The sequence below is a fragment of the Myotis daubentonii genome, chromosome 3 (assembly GCF_963259705.1).
Source record: "Myotis daubentonii chromosome 3, mMyoDau2.1, whole genome shotgun sequence".
Lineage (NCBI taxonomy): Eukaryota > Metazoa > Chordata > Mammalia > Chiroptera > Vespertilionidae > Myotis > Myotis daubentonii.
Window position 1 is genome coordinate 45918583 of NC_081842.1, and position 17744 is coordinate 45936326.

A 17744-nucleotide genomic window follows, 5' to 3' on the forward strand; every position below is an offset into this window, starting at 1 on the left:
AAGGCGCTGGCCCATTGGTCTCTGGCCTTCACAGGGTTGGCCAATGGGAAGGGACAGCTATGAGGTGGGGACTGCCTTCCCCCATGAGTAGCAGGCTGCTGAGGCCGAGCCATCTCCTCCTCTCTTCCATCCTGACTGCAGTCTGTGGATCTGATCCCACCCCTGGAGGTAAGAGCAATGTGATTAAAGTTTGAGGCTGGGGTTGGGGTGGCTGCCCTGCCTTGGGGCCTCTGGCTCACGTGCCCCCACACTCTCCTGTTGCAGCAGCATGGTGAATGATACAGCAAAGTTTGGCCAGGGCAGTTTTCTTGATTCTCTTCACAGCTCCAAGAGAAAAGAGACTGTTCCTCTGGTCAAAATGCCTGGGACCATCTTGAATTTTGACCAGGTCACTCTGTGGCAAGATGCCTCCCCAGAGAAAAAGTTAGGGTCAGCGAGGGGGAGGAATGGTCCAGTGGTAGAGTCTAATTAGATAAGAGGAGAAGGGGATCAAATGATTCTCACAGAAAGAAGCACAGGAAGAGGCAGTTTGGGAAAAGCCTGAGCTCCGACCTCGGACTGAGTTTGAAATCCAGGTCTACCACGTGATTCTACTCAGCAAATGTTATTGAGCAGATTTTACGGGTTCACAAGACACAAAAATGAATGTAACATTATTGCCTATAGATTTGGGAGTATCTGTGGATATGGGGATATCTGCAGAGATGTGGGGGACATCTCACAGAGTGATCGAGAGGTTCAAATGAGACAAAGTGAGCAAAAGACCTGGCATATACTGGAGGGGCTTATGAAAAATCTTATTTGTAGAAGACATTTTCTGATAGAAACAGCTGGGTCTGCCTAGCCTTTGCCAAACTCAATTCTGCTCTCCACAGTGAGCAGTGTCTGAGGCATCCTGGTTGTTTCTAGCTGTCAACATAGAGGCCAGAGTGGGAGGCATTTTAGATGTCAGGCCAGTCCTTGTGTGTCAGAGGATGTGGGTCCCTCGTAGGGAAGGTTCTGGTTTTCAGATCAAGCTTTGCACGGCGTGTAGCCACCTCTGTCCCGGTGAGTTTTTCTTAGGGGCAAAGTTGGCTCCTCCTAACAAGTTTGGGGAGCCGGGGAGCCCTTTATGCTGGCAGAATATGCCCAGAAGAGCATGAGGGTGTCTACTTTGTTCTTGAAGCAAAACAGTGGAAAGCCAGCTCTGCAGCTTAATTGGCAGTCCTTGTGGCCACCCTCCCAGAATGCTTGAGGAGTTGTAAAGAGAGGCACAGGACTTGGTTCTTGTCCTTTCTAAGGTGGCTGCAGGGACCTTTCCATCTACTGCTTGTCAAGCCAGAAGACCAGCAGTCTCAGACAGACACTTGGCAGAGGTCAGGAGGTAGAAGCTCTGAAGGCAAGAAGCTTTCAATCAGGAATTCCTTCATGTGCAGAGACCCGGATGCTAAAAATGTGGTGGAGGAATGCTCTACTTTACTAGCTCTTTGAGAACATGAGTGTATGAGTGTGAGTGTGTGTGTGTGCATGTGCAGGTGTGTGTGTGTGTGTGTGTGTGTGTGTGTGTGTGTGTGTGTGTGTGAGAGAGAGAGAGACAGACAGAGAGACAGAGAGACAGAGAAAGACAGAGAGAGAGAGATTTGGGCATGGAGATGCTGACAGTTTTCCCAGGGCTAAGTGAAAGCTTTCGGGTAACTCTCCTGGGAGCGGAGCTAATGCTTGCTTCTGCCATCTAGCATTAGGTCGCACCATGTGAAATTGCCAGTATTCTACCATTTTTTAACCTTTAAAAACAGCAAGTTCATATAATTCAAACTAAGAGTTGTATGATAGAAGCAGAGAAGCATTGATCAGACCATCAAACCTCAGAGGGAAGGTAGGGGAGGGTAGGGGTGAGGGAGAGAGATCAACCAAAGGATTTGTATGCATGCATATAAGCCTAACCAATGGACACAGACACCAGGGAGGTGAGGGCATGAGTGGGGGGTGGGGGGGGGAATGGGGGCATAAGGTCACATATGTAATACCTTAATAGAGAAAATTTTTTTTAAAAGTAAAAAAAAAATTGTATGATTTTTTAAACCAATATTTTGGTCTCTTCATTCTTCTATATAGGGGAATCAAAAGCTATACAGGAAGGATTAAATGAAATCAGATTTAAAAGTGCCTCACACAATTTATGCTCCAAAGTACTCTTGCTAAATTTCAAAATGTTCTCATGGCCCTCATCTTACATGATCTCATTTAGTGGATTAAGAAGCTGAGTCTGGGAAGCCTTTTGGGAGGCAGTGTAATGTGATGGAAAGCTCACTGGTTTGGAAGCCAAATGGGAATCTCATAGGAATCATCTAAATCTCTGTTTCCCCATCCCAAAAGTTGGGGTTATTTTCCTTGCTTCATGGAGTTCTTATAAAGATTAAAATACTAGTAAGTAATAAATAAAATGAATAATGTGTAAAAGCTCCTGGTGTGGGAGTTAGTTTCTAGGTTAACCTAATAAATGCATCTCTTTCCTTGCCCTTAGTCCCCCATTTGTAAAAGCAGGGGAGAGGGGGGAGATGGTTTCTGGGGCCCCTCTTGTCTCCCAGGGGCTGTGTGAACTGTGCTTTACTGCCCTTTCCTGCTGGAAGAGTTGGCGCCTGGCATGGTAACTTCTTCCTCCCATACTGCTCTGTCCCCTGTCAGCCCCAAAGGAGACCTCATCCTTGTATTTCACAAGATTCTGCTCTTGTTACTGAAATCCCAGCAGGTCAAAGTGGAAGTTCTCATACATTTTAACACTAGAGGCCTGATGCATGAATTCATGCATCAGTGGGGTCCCTCGGCCAGGCCTGCGGTGGGATTGGGCTGAAACTGGCTCTCCAACATCTCGTGAGGGGTCCTGGATTGTGAGAGGGTGCAGGCCAGGCTGAGGGACCCCATCAGTGCATGATCAGGGCCAGGGAGGGACGTGGGAGGTTGGCCAGCTGGGGAGGGACCACAGGAGGGCTCCAGGGCATGTCCGGCTCATCTTGCTCAGTCCTGATTGGCCAGAGCCCAGCAGCAAGCTAACCTACCTGGTTGGAGCGTCTGCCCCCTGGTGATCAGTGCACATCATAGCGAGCGGTTGACTGGCCTTAGCATATCATCAGCATATTATGCTTTGATTGGTTGAATGGATGACCAGACGACTGGACACTTTTCATATTAGGCTTTTATTATATAGGATATGAAAATGAGAGATCATAACATGGCCTTTGAGGACTCAAAGAACATCATGATCATCCCCTTGTAATTTTTTATTTATTTTTTTCTTTATTGATTAAGGTATTACATGTGTTCTTATCCCCCCATTGCCCTCCTCACTTGTGCCCTCATCCTTTAGTGTCTGTGTCCATTGGTTCTGCTTATATGCATTCATATAAGCCTTTGCAATTTTAAAAGCAAAAAGCTCCTCTGTATGGGGCCATGAAAGCCAGTGCAGTAGAGAGGAGCCAGCCTTCCATTCCAAATGGCACCTCTGCACGCTTCCACTTGTTATCCTGGGGCAGAGGTTATCACACCTCTCTGGTTCTCAGATTTCTCTTGTGGGCATTGAGTCCTACCTTCTGGAGTTGTGGGGATGAAGTAAGATTAATAGGGGTGGTCCACAAAGCTTCCCCATAAATATTTGTTTGCTGTCATTCTCTTCACTTACATGTACGGAACACTTCATACATTTATAAAATACTTTTAGTCAATTGATTTGTACATAATAATGTGAAATAAATGAGATAAGGATTAATAATCACATTTGCAGGCAAAGAGCATGGTGTCCAAAAGGGAGTAGGGGCAGGTAAGTCACCCAGTGAGTCAACGGTGGAGCTTAGACTAGGAGCCAGGTCACTTGCATCATGATCTGGAGGTCTGTTTATGCTATTGGATGTCTCCATCCTATGGATGAAATAGCAAAAGACAGATGTGTGACCCTGATGCTGTTTTCTTCCTCTGGGCTATGCCTAATAGTTCATTATTGGGCTTTGGAAGGCCAGAGTTTGATTTCCAGCTCCTCTATGTGTAGGTTGAGGATGTTGGCCAAGTCACTTAACCTCCTTGAAGACCACTTTCCTCATCTCTAAAATGGATACAATTAGAGCTAACATTTAAAAAAAAATATTTTTATTGATTTCAGAGAGGAAGGGAAAGGGAGAGAGAAATATCGATGATGAGAGAACATCATTGATTGGCTGCCTTCTGTACGCCCCACATTGTGGATCAAGCCCGCAACCCAGGCATGTGTCTCAACTGGGAATTGAACCGAGATCTCCTGGTTCATAGGTCAATATTGGCTCAACCACTGAACACACTGGCTGGGCCAGAACTAACATTTATTGAACACTGACATGTGCCAGGCACTGTTCTAAGTACATTGTATGGCGTATGCCACACAATCCTCCAACGAATATCCGACTGAAACATGTTACAGGTAAGAACAAATTATTTTCTCCTGAGCACTGAGATCATGAAGCATGTGCTCCCTATTTCTACCTCATACTCTCTCTCAAAATGGCTGAGAGAATTAAATATCAAGTGAGGCAGGACTTTCTACACAATGAAGAATTAGAAGTGGAACTTGGCACTGATCTTCATGATCCATGTGAAAGGTTTCTTTATATGCACAACTGAGTCTTAGATCACATGGTTTCATTTAATAATTTTAATAAAGAAGTCTTTCAAAATCAAAGTGTAACTATTATTATATCCAAACAAAAAGCACAAACAATTTTTATTTATTTATTTAATTTATTTTTTAATAAATCTTTATTGTTCAGATTATTACAGTTGTTCCTCTTTTTCCCCCCATAGCTCCCCTCCACCTGGTTCCCACCCCCCCCTACCCATACCCCCCCCCACTGTCCTCCTCCATAGGTGTACGATTTTTGTCCACTTTCTTCCTGCACCCTCCATACCCGCTTCCTGTCGAGAATTGTCAGTCTACTCCCTTTCTATGTCCCTGATTCTATTCACCAGTTTATTCTGTTCATCAGATTTTGCATTCACTTGATTTTTAGATTCAGTTGTTGCTAGATATGTATTTGTTGTCACTTTGTTGTTCATAATTTTTATCTTTACCTTTTTCTTCTTCTTCCTCTTCTCAGAGAATACCCTTCAGCATTTCATATAATACTGGTTTGGCGGTGATGAACTCCTTTAGTGTTTTCTTATCTGTGAAGTTCTTTATCTGACCTTCAATTCTAAATGATAGCTTTGCTTGCTAGAGTAATCTTGGTTGTAGGTTCTTGCTATTCATCACTTTGAATATTTCTTGCCACTCCCTTCTCCCTGCATAGTTTCTGTTGAGAAATCAGCTGAAAGTTGTATGGGTACTCCCTTGTAGGTAACTGACTGTGTTTCTCTTGCTGCTTTTAAGATTCTCTCTTTGTCTTTTGCCTTTGGCATTTTAATTATGATGTGTCTTGGTGTGGTCCTCTTTGGATTCCTTTTGTTTGGGGTTCTCTGAGCTTCCTGGATTTGTAAATCTATTTCTTTCACCAGGTAGGGGAAGTTTTCTGTCATTATTTCTTCAAATAGGTTTTCAATATCTTGTTCTCTCTCTTCTTCTGGCACCCCCGTAATTTGGATGTTGGTACAGCTTGAAGTTGTCCCAGAGGCTCCTTGCACTATCTTCATATTTTTGTATTCTTTTTTCCTTTTGCTTTTCCGGTTGGGTGATTTTTGCTTCTTCGTATTTCAAATCTTTGACTTGATTCTTGGGATCCTCTCGTCTGCTGTTGGATCTCTGTATATTATTCTTTATTTCAGTCAGTGTATGCTTAATTTCTAGTTGGTCCTTTTTCATATCCTTGAGGGTCTCACTATATTTCTCAGAGGTTTCTAGAAGATTCTTGAGTAACCTTATGACTGTGGTTTAGAACTCTATATCCAGTAATTTGCTTTCCTCCATTTCTTTCATTTGTGACCTGTTTGTCTCCTCATTTTGGCTGCTTCCCTGTGTTGATAGAGTGACTTTGTGTGCTAAGTGTCTTATAGGGCCCAGTGGCTCAGCCTCCCTAATTACCTGAGGTGTACCCTCTTGGTGCACCCCTTTGTGGGCTGTGTGCACAGTCTTGTTGTAGTTAAGCCTTGATTATTGTAGGTATCACTGGGAGGAATTGACCTCCAGGCCAATTGGCTATGAGGACCAGTTGTGTCTACAGTGGGAGAACTTCTGTGCTAGAGACACCCTTACTGGGCAGGACTTGCTTCAGTGGTGCTTTGGTGCTCACTGAGTCTGCCTAGGTTTGTAGGTGGAGAAAGGCCAGGCCATTTATATGCGAAAGCCTCTGTGCACAGCTTGGGTGGGTTGTAAATTGGGTGGGGCAGAGTCTCAGGGAATCACCAGGGTGGAGCAAACCACAATGGTTGCCAGTCTGCTCTGCCTCAGAGAGGTCCCGGGGTCTGTGTCCCGCGGCCTGTGCAGGAACAATGACTGCTGCAAGCACCTCTGTGAGAAAGCCGCCCTAAGGTTCTGGCCCGATGCCTGACAGTCCAGTTTCTCTCCATATGTGTCTGGGTCCCCAAATTCTCACCTGGAACTGGAGTTTAGAGCAGTCGGGAGCTTGTATCTCCCTCCCTATTGAAAATGACAACAGCGTACCCAGCTGCCAGCCCCTTTCGCACACACCTCCGTAACTCCTCACGTCCATGTTTCTGCACCTCCTACCGGACTCAATGCACCTTTCTCTTTCCTTCTAGTTGTAGAATTTCCACTCAGCCAGCTTTCCCATGGTTCTGAATGATATTCATTTTGTCTTTTAGTTGTAGTTTTAATGTGGTTGTGCACGGCAGCAAATTCAGGTGTTTACCTATGCCACCATCTTGGTTGTCTGAGTGAGCAAAAACAATTTTGGAATAATTTTTTGAAATGGAAGTACCTCTGCACCGACTGTCAATTGTTATCAATTACAAAATTATCCACCCAGAATTAGACTGGAAGACATTTTTTGTCTTCAATCAGAATCTGTTCCTCACTTCAGAAACTTTCTAGGATCATGTACCCATCTTCCCCCACCCTCCTTTCAATACCTCCACCCCATGCCACTGTCATGGAGCCCCGCTGTCCCTGTTAGTGGAAAGAAAAGATCATCCTGAAGTGTTGAAACAGAATGCCGTCCCTTGAGCTGGGAGAATGCATTCCCAACAGCTTTGGAGTCAGCCCTCCATTGCTATGATCTCTGGGGCCCTCCATAGCTGCCCCTTCCAATTCTCATGTTCTGTATTCTCTCATCCTGTCTCTCTGTGGGAAAAGAAAATACAGCTTCATTGATTCCACCCTTCTAATTTCTGGAGAAACAAGCACAGAGCCTCTCAGAGGTCTTCTCAGGAGTTTTAGTGATAACCCCATAAGAAAAAAGAATGGAGGTGACAAACAGTGGGAAAGTTTAAAGACGTATGAAATCTCAAAAGTCTCAGAACAAGTGTTCTTCCCAAGTACAAAAGGGGCTTGGCTGGTCTCTCTTCCTTGGCTTCTCATTTAACTCAGCTCTTTCTTATCTTGACATGACCTAAATCTAAGCCATCTCATTGTAGTCCCAGGAGCTACTGAGAACACTCCCCTGAGCTCTCCACCCAGTAGAGGGCGACAAAGGTACATGTAGATGGTTAGAGTGAGTCTTGACAAGAGACTAATGACCACCAAGGGGCAGCATCCCTATCTGTGTTGTGTTAACTCCGTCTCTCTGTCCTCCACTCCATCCACCCATCTCATTCTCAATTCTCACTTTATGTATAAGGTCACATTTGAACTTGATATTTGATAAATGATGCATCAGATCACTAGAGAGAATTAATTTAATTAAATGTCTTTAAACAACTAGTTTTAATATCTTTAAACAAATGTCTTTAAGAAATCATTTGAATATTTTAGATCATAGTTTACACTAAAACAAAATATTAGAGATGTACTAAAGAGTGAAACAGTCTTTCTATTATTAAACAATAGAGGAAAACAAAGTAGGATATTTATCAAACCCTAGCATGAATAAGGACTGTTTAACATTAGAAGCAAAGAAAAATATCAACAGAGTTGACTATATAAAAACTAAAACTTCTGTCACCAAAAAAATCAGGATAAACAAAAGAATAATCTGCATACTAGAGAAAAGAGTCATAGCATATGTGATAAAGTGTTGGTATAAAGAACTCACAAAAATAATTCAAAAAGCACATTGTGTTCTAATTACATAAGTGAAAAAAAACTAACAGGGGTATTATGAATGAAAAAATTAAATTAGAATAGAAAATTAAATTAGAAAACAGGACTTTAATAAAATGTATAGCTCTCTAATGATCAAAGTAATGAGGTATCATTTCTTTTAGTCAATTAACAACAAAAAACGTTTTTAATGATAATATCCCAAGCTGGTAAGAGTAGTTAAGGTAGGCTCTTTGATACACACACTGACATACTACTCAGTAACAATATAACAAACTGAAATTTGGGAATATGCATCAAGAACTTTAAAAATGTTCATAGTTTTTGGTTTAGTAATTTTACTTGTGAGAATATGTCATATAATAATTTGGCGATAAGCTATATGCCTAAGGATATTGGTTACAGATTTAAAAATAATATTTTAAAAATGGAAATTGCTGGGTCCAACCCCAGCAGGTCCAGGGGCCCCCAAAGGTGTGGACGGAGTCGGTGAAGAAGGAATGACACAGAGACAGCATTTAGTTGATCAGCAGCCTAGCCAGGATCTCTAGCCAAGTTCTGGTTAGGTTCCCCAGCCAGGTTCTGTGTTTTATTGTCTTGTTACATCTGTATTTATACCAGTTGATTTTAATCCTGTCAATTTCTATTCCAAAGGTTAGGGCATTTCTTATCTCCATTCCAGGGAGTAAAGATTATGTAGCTTAAGCATGATTGTTTGTAGTTAAAGTGATTAAGTACCCACCTGGCATTTAGTTAAGGGGTTTTATCCCCTCCCTAACTTCAGGGAAAAATCCCTACTGGGGAAACAACCTTTCTCAGAGAGGTGACCTTGGTTAAAACACATAGCGCTAAGGGGAGCAAACATATTAAGAACAGTATGCTATATACGCCAGGTCCCTTGAAACATATGCTGTGTAGATGTTTCTTTCCTGCAGCGACTGTGTCAAGCAGCAAGGATGGATCGGCTTCCGGCAGGAACTAACCAAAAAGTTCAACAAAATGGAAATGGTTATATATATTTTGGTTGTATCTATTTAATGGACCAACATAATGATTGCAAAAACTAGAAAAAGACAAGGCAAAAATAGGGGAATAAAATTTCTATGTAAAGTATGTTTTCACTATGTTAAAAAAGAAAAAAGAAATAAAAGAGAGGTTGGAGCTTCAGTCACCCGCCAGCCTGAAAACAGCCCTCAGCCCTTCACCCAGACTGGCCAGGCACCCCAGTGGGGACCCCCACACTGAAAGGCCTGTGACCAGCTGCAAACAGCCATCATCCCCTCATCCAGGCTGGCCAGGCACCCAAGCAGGACCCCCACCCTGATCCGGGACACCCTTCAGGGCAAACCAGCCGGCCCCCACACATGCACCAGGCCTCTACCCTATATAGTAAAAGGGTAATATGCCTCCCAGCACCAGGATCAGCGGAGCTGCGAGGCCTCCCGGCCTGTGATCAGCAGAGGCACAAGGCCTCCCGAACCTGGGATCAGAGGAGCCGTGAGGCCTCCTGAACCCGGGATCAGCGGAGCCGAGAGGCCTCACTGCCCCTGTGTCAAGTGGAGCTGCGAGGCCTCCCAGCACCGGGATCAGCAGAGCCACAAGGCCTCCCGGCCTGGGATCAGCGGAGCCACGAGGCCTCCTGAACCCAGGATCAGCGGAGCCGAGAGGCCTCACTGCCCCTGTGTCAAGTGGAGCTGCGAGGCCTCCCAGCACCGGGATCAGCAGAGCCACAAGGCCTCCCAGCACCGGGATCAGCGGAGCCACAAGGCCTCCCGAACCCGGGATCAGCAGAGCTGCGAGGCCTCCTGGCACCGGAATCAGCGGAGTAGCGAGGCCTCACTGCCCCTGTGTCAAGCGGAGCCATGAGGCCTCCCAGCACCGGGATCAGCTGAGCAGCGAGGCCTCACTGCCCTGGTGTCAAGTGGAGCCACGAGGCCTCCTAGCACTGGGATCAGCAGAGCTGCGAGGCCTCCTGGCCCCTGATCGCCCTGCGGCTCTGTGTGTGACAGGGGGCGGGGTCACAACCTCCCTATCCGCCCTGCTCTGTTCCTGACAGGGGAAGGCGCCCCAACCCCCTGATCGGCCCAGCTCTGTGTGTGACAGGGTGGCGCCACAACCCCCTGACCTGCCCTGCTCTGTGCGTGACAGGGGGCGGTGCCGCAACCTCCCCATCGACCCTGCCTTGAGTGTGACAGGGGGCGGCACCCCAACCCCCCAATCAGCCCTACCCTGAACGTGACTGAGGGTGCCATCGCAACCTCCTGATCCACCCTGCTCTGTGCATGACAGGGGGTGGTGCCCCAACTCCCCAATCAGCCCTGCTCTGAGCCCGACCAGGGGCTACGGGGCAGGCACCTAGGGATTGGGCCTGCCCTCTGCCACCCGGGAGCAGGCCTAAGCCAGCAGGTTGTTATCTCCCGAGGGGTCCCAGACTGTGAGAAGGCACAAGTGGGGCTGAGGGATACCCACCCCTCACCAGTGCACATATTTTTGTGCACCAGGCCTCTAGTATATATTAAAAGAGAAACATGCAAATTGGCCACACCTCTGGTACACCCAAGCCACACCCACCAGCCAATCAGAGTGGCTATATGCAAATTAACCCAAACAAGATGGCGGCCGGCAGCCACAGTGCTGGAGCAAGCAGGAGGCTTGGTTGCCCCGGAGATGGAGGAAGCCAAGCTTCCCACCTGCCCTGGCCGGTTGTGGCCTAGGCTCAAGGCAACGAAGTTTCAATTATAGAAGGCAAATAAATCTGAGATACCTGCTTCCAGCCAGCCTCCACTGGGAGCTTGGGTGGCTGGGGAACGTGGCCAGCCTGCAAACAGCCATCAGCCCCTCACCCAGTCTGGCCAGGCACCCCAGCAGGACCCCCACCCTGATCTGGGACACCCTTCAGGGCAAACCAGCTGCTCCCCACCCATGCACCAGGCCTCTATCCTATATAGTAAAAGGGTAATATGCAAAATGACCCTAACAGCAGAACCACTGGGAATGACTGGTCACTATGACACACACTGACCACCAGGGGGCAGACGCTCAATGCAGGAGCTGCCCCCTGGTGGTCAGTGCTCCCACAGGGAGAGCTCTGCTCAGCCACAAGCCAGGCTGACAGCTGCCAGTACAGCAGAGGTGGTGGGAGCCTCTTCCACCTCTTCAGCAGCACTAAGGATGTCCGACTGCAGCTTAGGCCTGCTCCCTCCTGGCAAGTGGACATCCCCCGAGGGCTCCCGGGCTGCCAGAGGGATGTCTGACTGCCAGCTTAGGCCCAATCCCCCAGGGAGTGGGCCTAAGCCAGCAGATGGTCATCCCCCGAGGGGTCCCAGACTGCGAGAAGGCACAGGCCGGGCTGAGGGACCCCCCCCCGCCAAGTGCACAAATTTTTGTGCACCGGGCCTCTAGTATATATATATATATATATATATATATATATATATATATATATATATATATATGGAAGATGAGTATATATATATGAAGATAAGGTGGTTTTGTCACATAGAGCCCAGGTAATGGGGCATAGGAGTGGATTCCAGACACCATGCACATCTTTGGAGGTAAGATTGCCAATCAGGGTCTTTCCTGCATCCTTCACAGAGGAGTTGTCTCCTAAAGCCAAACCCAATTCTGGAGATTTCATGTAATCTATAAGAGATAAGCAACCTGATGAAAAATAGTGTCTTTAGGGAAATAAAATATATATAGACTGTGTTTTGTTTAGAATCAGGTTCTTGGGATTAACAACCTTTCAAACTAGACAGAAGGTCTTAGCAATACCTGTGATGCAGGGTCCTAGGACCTATTTCCCTCTCTTTGGTGCTTTCAACTCTCTGGCATATTTTAGGGATGGGAGACTAACACTCTGGCAATCAGATGTGGGAGCTAAGATCACTCTAATATCAAGGAAGAAGTTTGAGGGTACAAGTCCCTAGGTATGTAAAGGACCATCTTCTGGGAGGGGGTTATCGAGGGATGGTTCTGAGACAGAGAGACCCTTGGCCACTTGTGCCACTTAAGCTTTTTGCTTGGGCTCCTATAATTCATATTTCAAATATACTCCACACTCCTTCCCTCTTGTCTTCTTTTCTTGTTCCCTTTCTTCCTCCTCCCCTCCTCTCTCTGGCTCTTTTTCTCTTTCTTTTTCTCATTATAAAAATATTTATTTAGTACCTACTCTATGCTGGTAGTGTGTCAGGCTTTGCCTCCCCCCACACATGTAGTTTAATGGGCAAGCTAATCAGGAATTGCAGTACAGTGAAAGAAGTGCAATGCTGGAAATAAGTGAGGCCACAGGGGAACACAGAGGAGAAAGAACAAATCCAGTTGGGGGAGAGATAACCAGAAGGGGTTCCTGTGAGATGACATCTTAACTGTCCTGAAGGCTGCATAGGGATCAGGCATGTGAGGAGATGCAGATAAGGGAGGCCCAGGCAAATGGACAATGTATCTTTTATTGTGTGACTAATCCAAGGCAAGGCTGTGTGTGTGTGTGTGTGCATGTGTGTAATATACCAAATGACCTAATGTCACCCCGGAGAAGGGGAGAGGGAGGAAGAGAATGGGAGAAAAAGGAGGAGGAACAGACATAGAAAATAAGGGACAGGGTAGTAAAGAAGAAACTGAAATGATCCAAGAGAGAGGAATTAGTTAGAATGGAATGGAATGGAATGGCCCCGCCGGCATGGCTCAGTGGTTGAGCGTAGACCTATGAACCAGGAGGTCATGGTTCGATCCCCGGTCAGGGCACAGGCCCAGGTTGCAGGCTCGATCCCCAGTGTGGGGCATGCAGGAGGCAGCTGATCAATGAGTCTCTCTCAACATTGATGTTTCTAGCTCTCCCTCCCTCTCCCTCCCTTTGTGAAATCAAGAAAAATATATTTTAAAAAATAAAATAATTGGATGGAATGATCTGAGTCGACATCCTTGGAAAACTCAAAGGAAGGATTCTTGACAAGTTGACTCTTGGAGCTTTCCCTGTGCCTGGTCCTGTGCTCAGATATGAGTAAATTGGAGTAACATTGTTGTGCCATCACTGAACTCACAATCCTGTTGAGGAAAAGTGGTTACCCATAAGGAATATGTTAAATATTGCAAATATCAGGGCAGAAAAAGATCGAGGTGGCTTGAAATAGAAAAGTCTTCCTGGAAGAGGTGAGTATTGGGAGAGTAGGTCTCAGAAGCGGACCCTGCTGAGGTGGTGTGAGTCTTGCTTAGATCCAGTATGGGTGTGCTGTGTGGGGTTTGTTTCTGATGGCTGGTCTGATTTCAGGACTCAGGATGCTGTTGCTGCAAGCTGTTCTACTGTCACTAGTCCTGCCCAGTCGTGGTCAAGATACTCCGACCAAAGAACCTGGAGTCCAACTTCCCCTGCCTAAGGGGGTCTGCACTGGTTGGGTGGCGGGCATCCCAGGGCATCCTGGCCACAATGGGACCCCAGGGCGTGATGGCAGAGATGGCACGCCTGGTGAGAAGGGTGAAAAAGGAGATGCAGGTAAGAACAAGTTTTGGCCTTCTCCAACAGACTTGTCTTGGGTAGAGGAGGGCTTCCAGAACTATATAAGGGTATTAGTTATTGACTACAGTCTAGACACAGGAAAGAAGCATTTTTTTTTTTATGTGACTCATAAGCAACCTAAAGTGGATTTTGGGTTGGCCTTCCAGTGGTGACAATAGGTGTACTTGTGAAAAATCAAGTATCTTTGATTCTGCTCTATCTGTATCTCCTTCCCTGTCCCCTTTCCCATCCCCACCCTCATCCATCCCTAGCCCCAATCTGTTCATATTCCTATTTCTATTCATTTGCCCTTAATTCCCATTCCATGCAGCGACATTCAACCGCACTTAGTGTTCACCTCCTGCAGGTCACAGTCCTGCTCCTAGAGAGCTCCTGGTCTAGTTAAGAAGAGAAGCCTAATGCACAGGACTGTGAAAGGTTACTATTGGGAAGTCCACTACAAATACGCCAAATTGAATGTGAACAAATGCCGAATTATGGAACAGAGAAAAGGTGCCCTTAGAGCAAACTTAGATTAACAATGAGGCTTTATGGGGGAGGAAGGGCTTAAGCTAGGTCTTGAAAGATGAGTGGACAGAGTAAAGAAGGGAGGGCATCCTACACAAAGGGATAGAAGAGCAAAAGTATGGTTGGTTGAGACAGTACATAGTTGAAAGGTCGATAAGGGAGACTTACTGGACATAAGGTTGGAAAGAATTAATGGAAGCCTGCTGGGGAGGATGTGGAAATAGGAGGTATAACTCTCCCCTTTGGGCGCTCCCACTGGTTCTTTGCTCTCTAAGTGAAGCAGGTTGTATATAGGGGCCATAGGAACAGTGTTTTAGGTTGGAATCAACTTAGGCAGGAGTTCTGTTTCTTGTGATCACTGAGATCTTTTCATTCTTTAGGTCTTGTTGGTCCTAAGGGTGACACTGGTGAAACTGGAGTGACTGGGGTTGAAGGTCCCCGAGGCTTTCCAGGAGTCCAAGGCAGGAAAGGAGAACCTGGAGAAAGTGCCTATGTATACCGCTCAGCGTTCAGTGTGGGACTGGAGACCCGGGTCACTGTTCCCAATGTTCCCATTCGCTTTACCAAAATCTTCTACAATCAGCAAAACCACTATGATGACACCACTGGCAAATTCCACTGCAACATTCCTGGGCTCTACTACTTCTCCTACCACATTACGGTCTACCTGAAAGATATGAAGGTCAGCCTCTACAAGAAGGACAAGGCCGTGCTCTTTACCTTTGACAAATACCAGGACCAGGACTTGGACCAAGCCTCTGGCTCTGTGCTCCTCCATCTGGAGATGGGTGACCAAGTCTGGCTCCAGGTGTATGGGGAAGGGGAGAATAATGGGCTCTATGCAGATAATATCAATGACTCCACCTTCACAGGCTTCCTTCTCTACCATGACACTAATTAGTGACCACTTAACCAGAGCCTCCACTGGGCCAAACAACCCAGAAGTCAAAGAACAGCCCAAGGGTTTTTAGTGTAGTTAGGAGACTGATATTATTATTTAGTTGGAGAGTTCTGAACATTATTCATGCATTTACTCATTCATTCATCAAGTGCCCTTTTTAAAAAGTTATATCGTTTATTCTCAATCCTAAAGGAGATATGTCCCCTGGCTGCAAGGATCTGGTACATAGTGTCAATAGAAGGATAACAGTATTTACTGGGGAGCTTCACATACATGACAAGATAACTGACACAGGAAAGTATTTGACAGCACTATTCTGTGCCCACGGTTTCTCCTCAAGTTCATGCCAATCCTCTGAGGTACACAGGAAAGATATTATTCTCCTCTTTTTACACTTGGGGTGCTGAGAGCTAGAGAGTTAAGTGGATGCCTGACATCATCCAGGTATAAAGTGGTGGAGTTAGAAATCACACTCGGGGCTATGAACTTTTTCTATTATACCGTGTCCTTTTTTAGAAGTACTTGCCCTCCTTGGGATGTTGGTAGAGGGCATCTCTCATCCATCTTACCTGAGGGCCTTAACTCATCATGAGTTAAGTTTTTTTCCCAGGAGAGCTTCCTCAGAACAAGTGGTTCTATAACCAGGTCCCATTTCAGCTGGACCACTCAATGGCCCCTGCACTTCTCTTTCCTCATGCTCTTCTCTCTAATCCAGAAAGCTACCTCCATTTCCACATGCTGAAATCTTCCCTGGTCCTCAAAGCCACCTGATCAGGAAGCTCCTCTGATGTGATACTCTTCCCTGCAAATCTTTCTCACATACTGCACCCCTGTGCTTCTTCATGTGTTATCCTGGATGAGAGCCCTGGGTGTGGGAGACATCTCAGATCAAGGACAACTTCCCAGAAGTACCATGTTTTCTACATGTCTGAGTTCCCTTGCAGGTCCTTGGTCAATGTCTCATGAAGACCACATCTATTCAGAATTAACTCCATTTTAGCCCCTTCATGTAACTAATCCTTATCAACAAAAATATTGTTATTTTAGGAGCTCTCTGATTTTAAGCACCTACTCCTTATTCCACTGTATAGTTTGAATAATTTTCACCAAGGTTAGGAATGACTATGCTTTCCAGAACATTTGAAGAATTTTTCCTTGAGGAGATAGTTTCAGCCTGTAATGCAAAAACCTATGAAGGAATTTAAAAATCATTCTTTCCTTGAGTACCAACTGGGTTTGGGAAGACCTGGGCCTTCTGAATCTATTCTAGTTTTTTAAGAATTATAAGAAAACACACACACACACACACAAATCCCCCAAACTCTCTGAGGTGATGTGGTAATTATCTTGATTGTGGTGATTATTTCACAATGTACATCTATATCAAATCATCAAATTATACCCTTTAAATATATAAACATTTTAATTATAAAATATTCCTCAAAAAGAAAAAAAGAATTACAAGTGGTTGATAGTGGTAAATCTCTTCTCAGGATATTCTTCAAATGTTTTAGTGAAAGCAGAATTAATAACATTCTGTATAAATATAGAAATGGAAACCCATTTTTTTCTTACAGTTTTAAATTCTGAATGATTCCCTTTTATATATGCATTGCCATTCATTCAGTGATTATTTCTACATATAAAACTTTGTCTTTTTGAATGCTTTTGTATTATTATTTTCTAAAGATAAAGATATCATCCAGCATTAAAAGTAGAAGCATTTGCATCACATGGCTTTTGTTTTCATTTTTGGAGAAAGACATGGGGTTCAGAGAGGAATGAAGGGATAAACCCAACTCAAATTAATAGGCAAAAAAGAAAAATGTTCCTTGCATAGTGGGAAATATCAGAGCTGTTCTGTCAGAGGCTCAAATGATGTCATTAAAGACCCTTTTTCTGTCTGTCCTTCCACTCTGTCTTCAACAGCACAGGCTTCAGCCTCAGGCTCTACACAGTATAGTTCTAGGTTCTCCCTCATGATATAAAAAAGACTGTAGCCTGCCAGCTGTCATACACTCTCACCACATCATTTAGCCAAAGGGACATCCTCTTTTTCTGGTGGTTCCCAGGAGGAGAGAGGAAGTTTTCTCTCCTGGAAGCACCAGCAAACATGTTCTTGTATCTCATTGGCTCTGGCTGGGCTACATGTCCATCCTTGATCAATCTCACTGGGGTCAGGAGGATGGACTATCCTTATTTCTTTAAAAATATATTTTTATTGATTTCAGACAGGAATGGAGAGGGAGAGATAGAAACATCAATGATGAGAGAGGATTATCGATAGGCTGCCTCCTGCACACCCCATACTGGGGATCAAGCCCACAACCTGGGTATGTGCCCTGAGCGGGAATCAAACCATACCTCCTGGTTCACAGGTCAACACTCAACCACTGAGCACACAGGCTGGGCTGGACTGTCCTTGTTGATTTAAGTTGATCATGGCTCAATCTGGAGAAGGGGTGTTTTCCCTAAAGCAAAATCTGAAGACAGTTACCAGAAGTGGGAGAACAGACGATAAATGTAAAAACAACATTTGTTTACAACAAGCTGTTAATGTTATGTTTGAGTTTTCTCAGGTTTCTCAGAGAGATGTTGCTGGGAAATTACTATTGATTTTCTCTAAAATTTCATTAACTAATGTCTGACCATGCTTACAGTTCTGCACC

At 45.2% G+C, this 17744-nt stretch overlaps 2 protein-coding genes across 2 annotated transcripts in view; both read left to right on the plus strand.

The window, feature by feature from the left end:
* Positions 1 to 17744, plus strand: part of LOC132230218 (kininogen-1-like) — a 433809-nt gene that overhangs the window by 115913 nt on the left and 300152 nt on the right. The gene's annotated exons all lie outside the window — the stretch shown is intronic.
* On the plus strand, positions 62 to 16377 carry ADIPOQ (adiponectin, C1Q and collagen domain containing). Its single transcript, XM_059687314.1, has 3 exons — positions 62 to 168; positions 13422 to 13643; positions 14555 to 16377. Exons 1-3 carry the CDS (start codon positions 84 to 86, stop codon positions 15073 to 15075), a joined length of 828 nt encoding a protein of 275 aa, XP_059543297.1. The 5' UTR covers positions 62 to 83; the 3' UTR covers positions 15076 to 16377.

What these genes read in the sequence shown, in the direction of transcription:
- ADIPOQ (XM_059687314.1), top strand. Translation starts at nt 84, where the DNA reads ATGAGTAGCAGGCTGCTGAGGCCGAGCCATCTCCTCCTCTCTTCCATC. An exon ending in ATCTGATCCCACCCCTGGAG is followed by an intron (nt 169 to 13,421) that starts GTAAGAGCAATG and finishes GTCTGATTTCAG; the next exon opens with GACTCAGGATGCTGTTGCTG. An exon ending in GGGTGAAAAAGGAGATGCAG is followed by an intron (nt 13,644 to 14,554) that starts GTAAGAACAAGT and finishes TTCATTCTTTAG; the next exon opens with GTCTTGTTGGTCCTAAGGGT.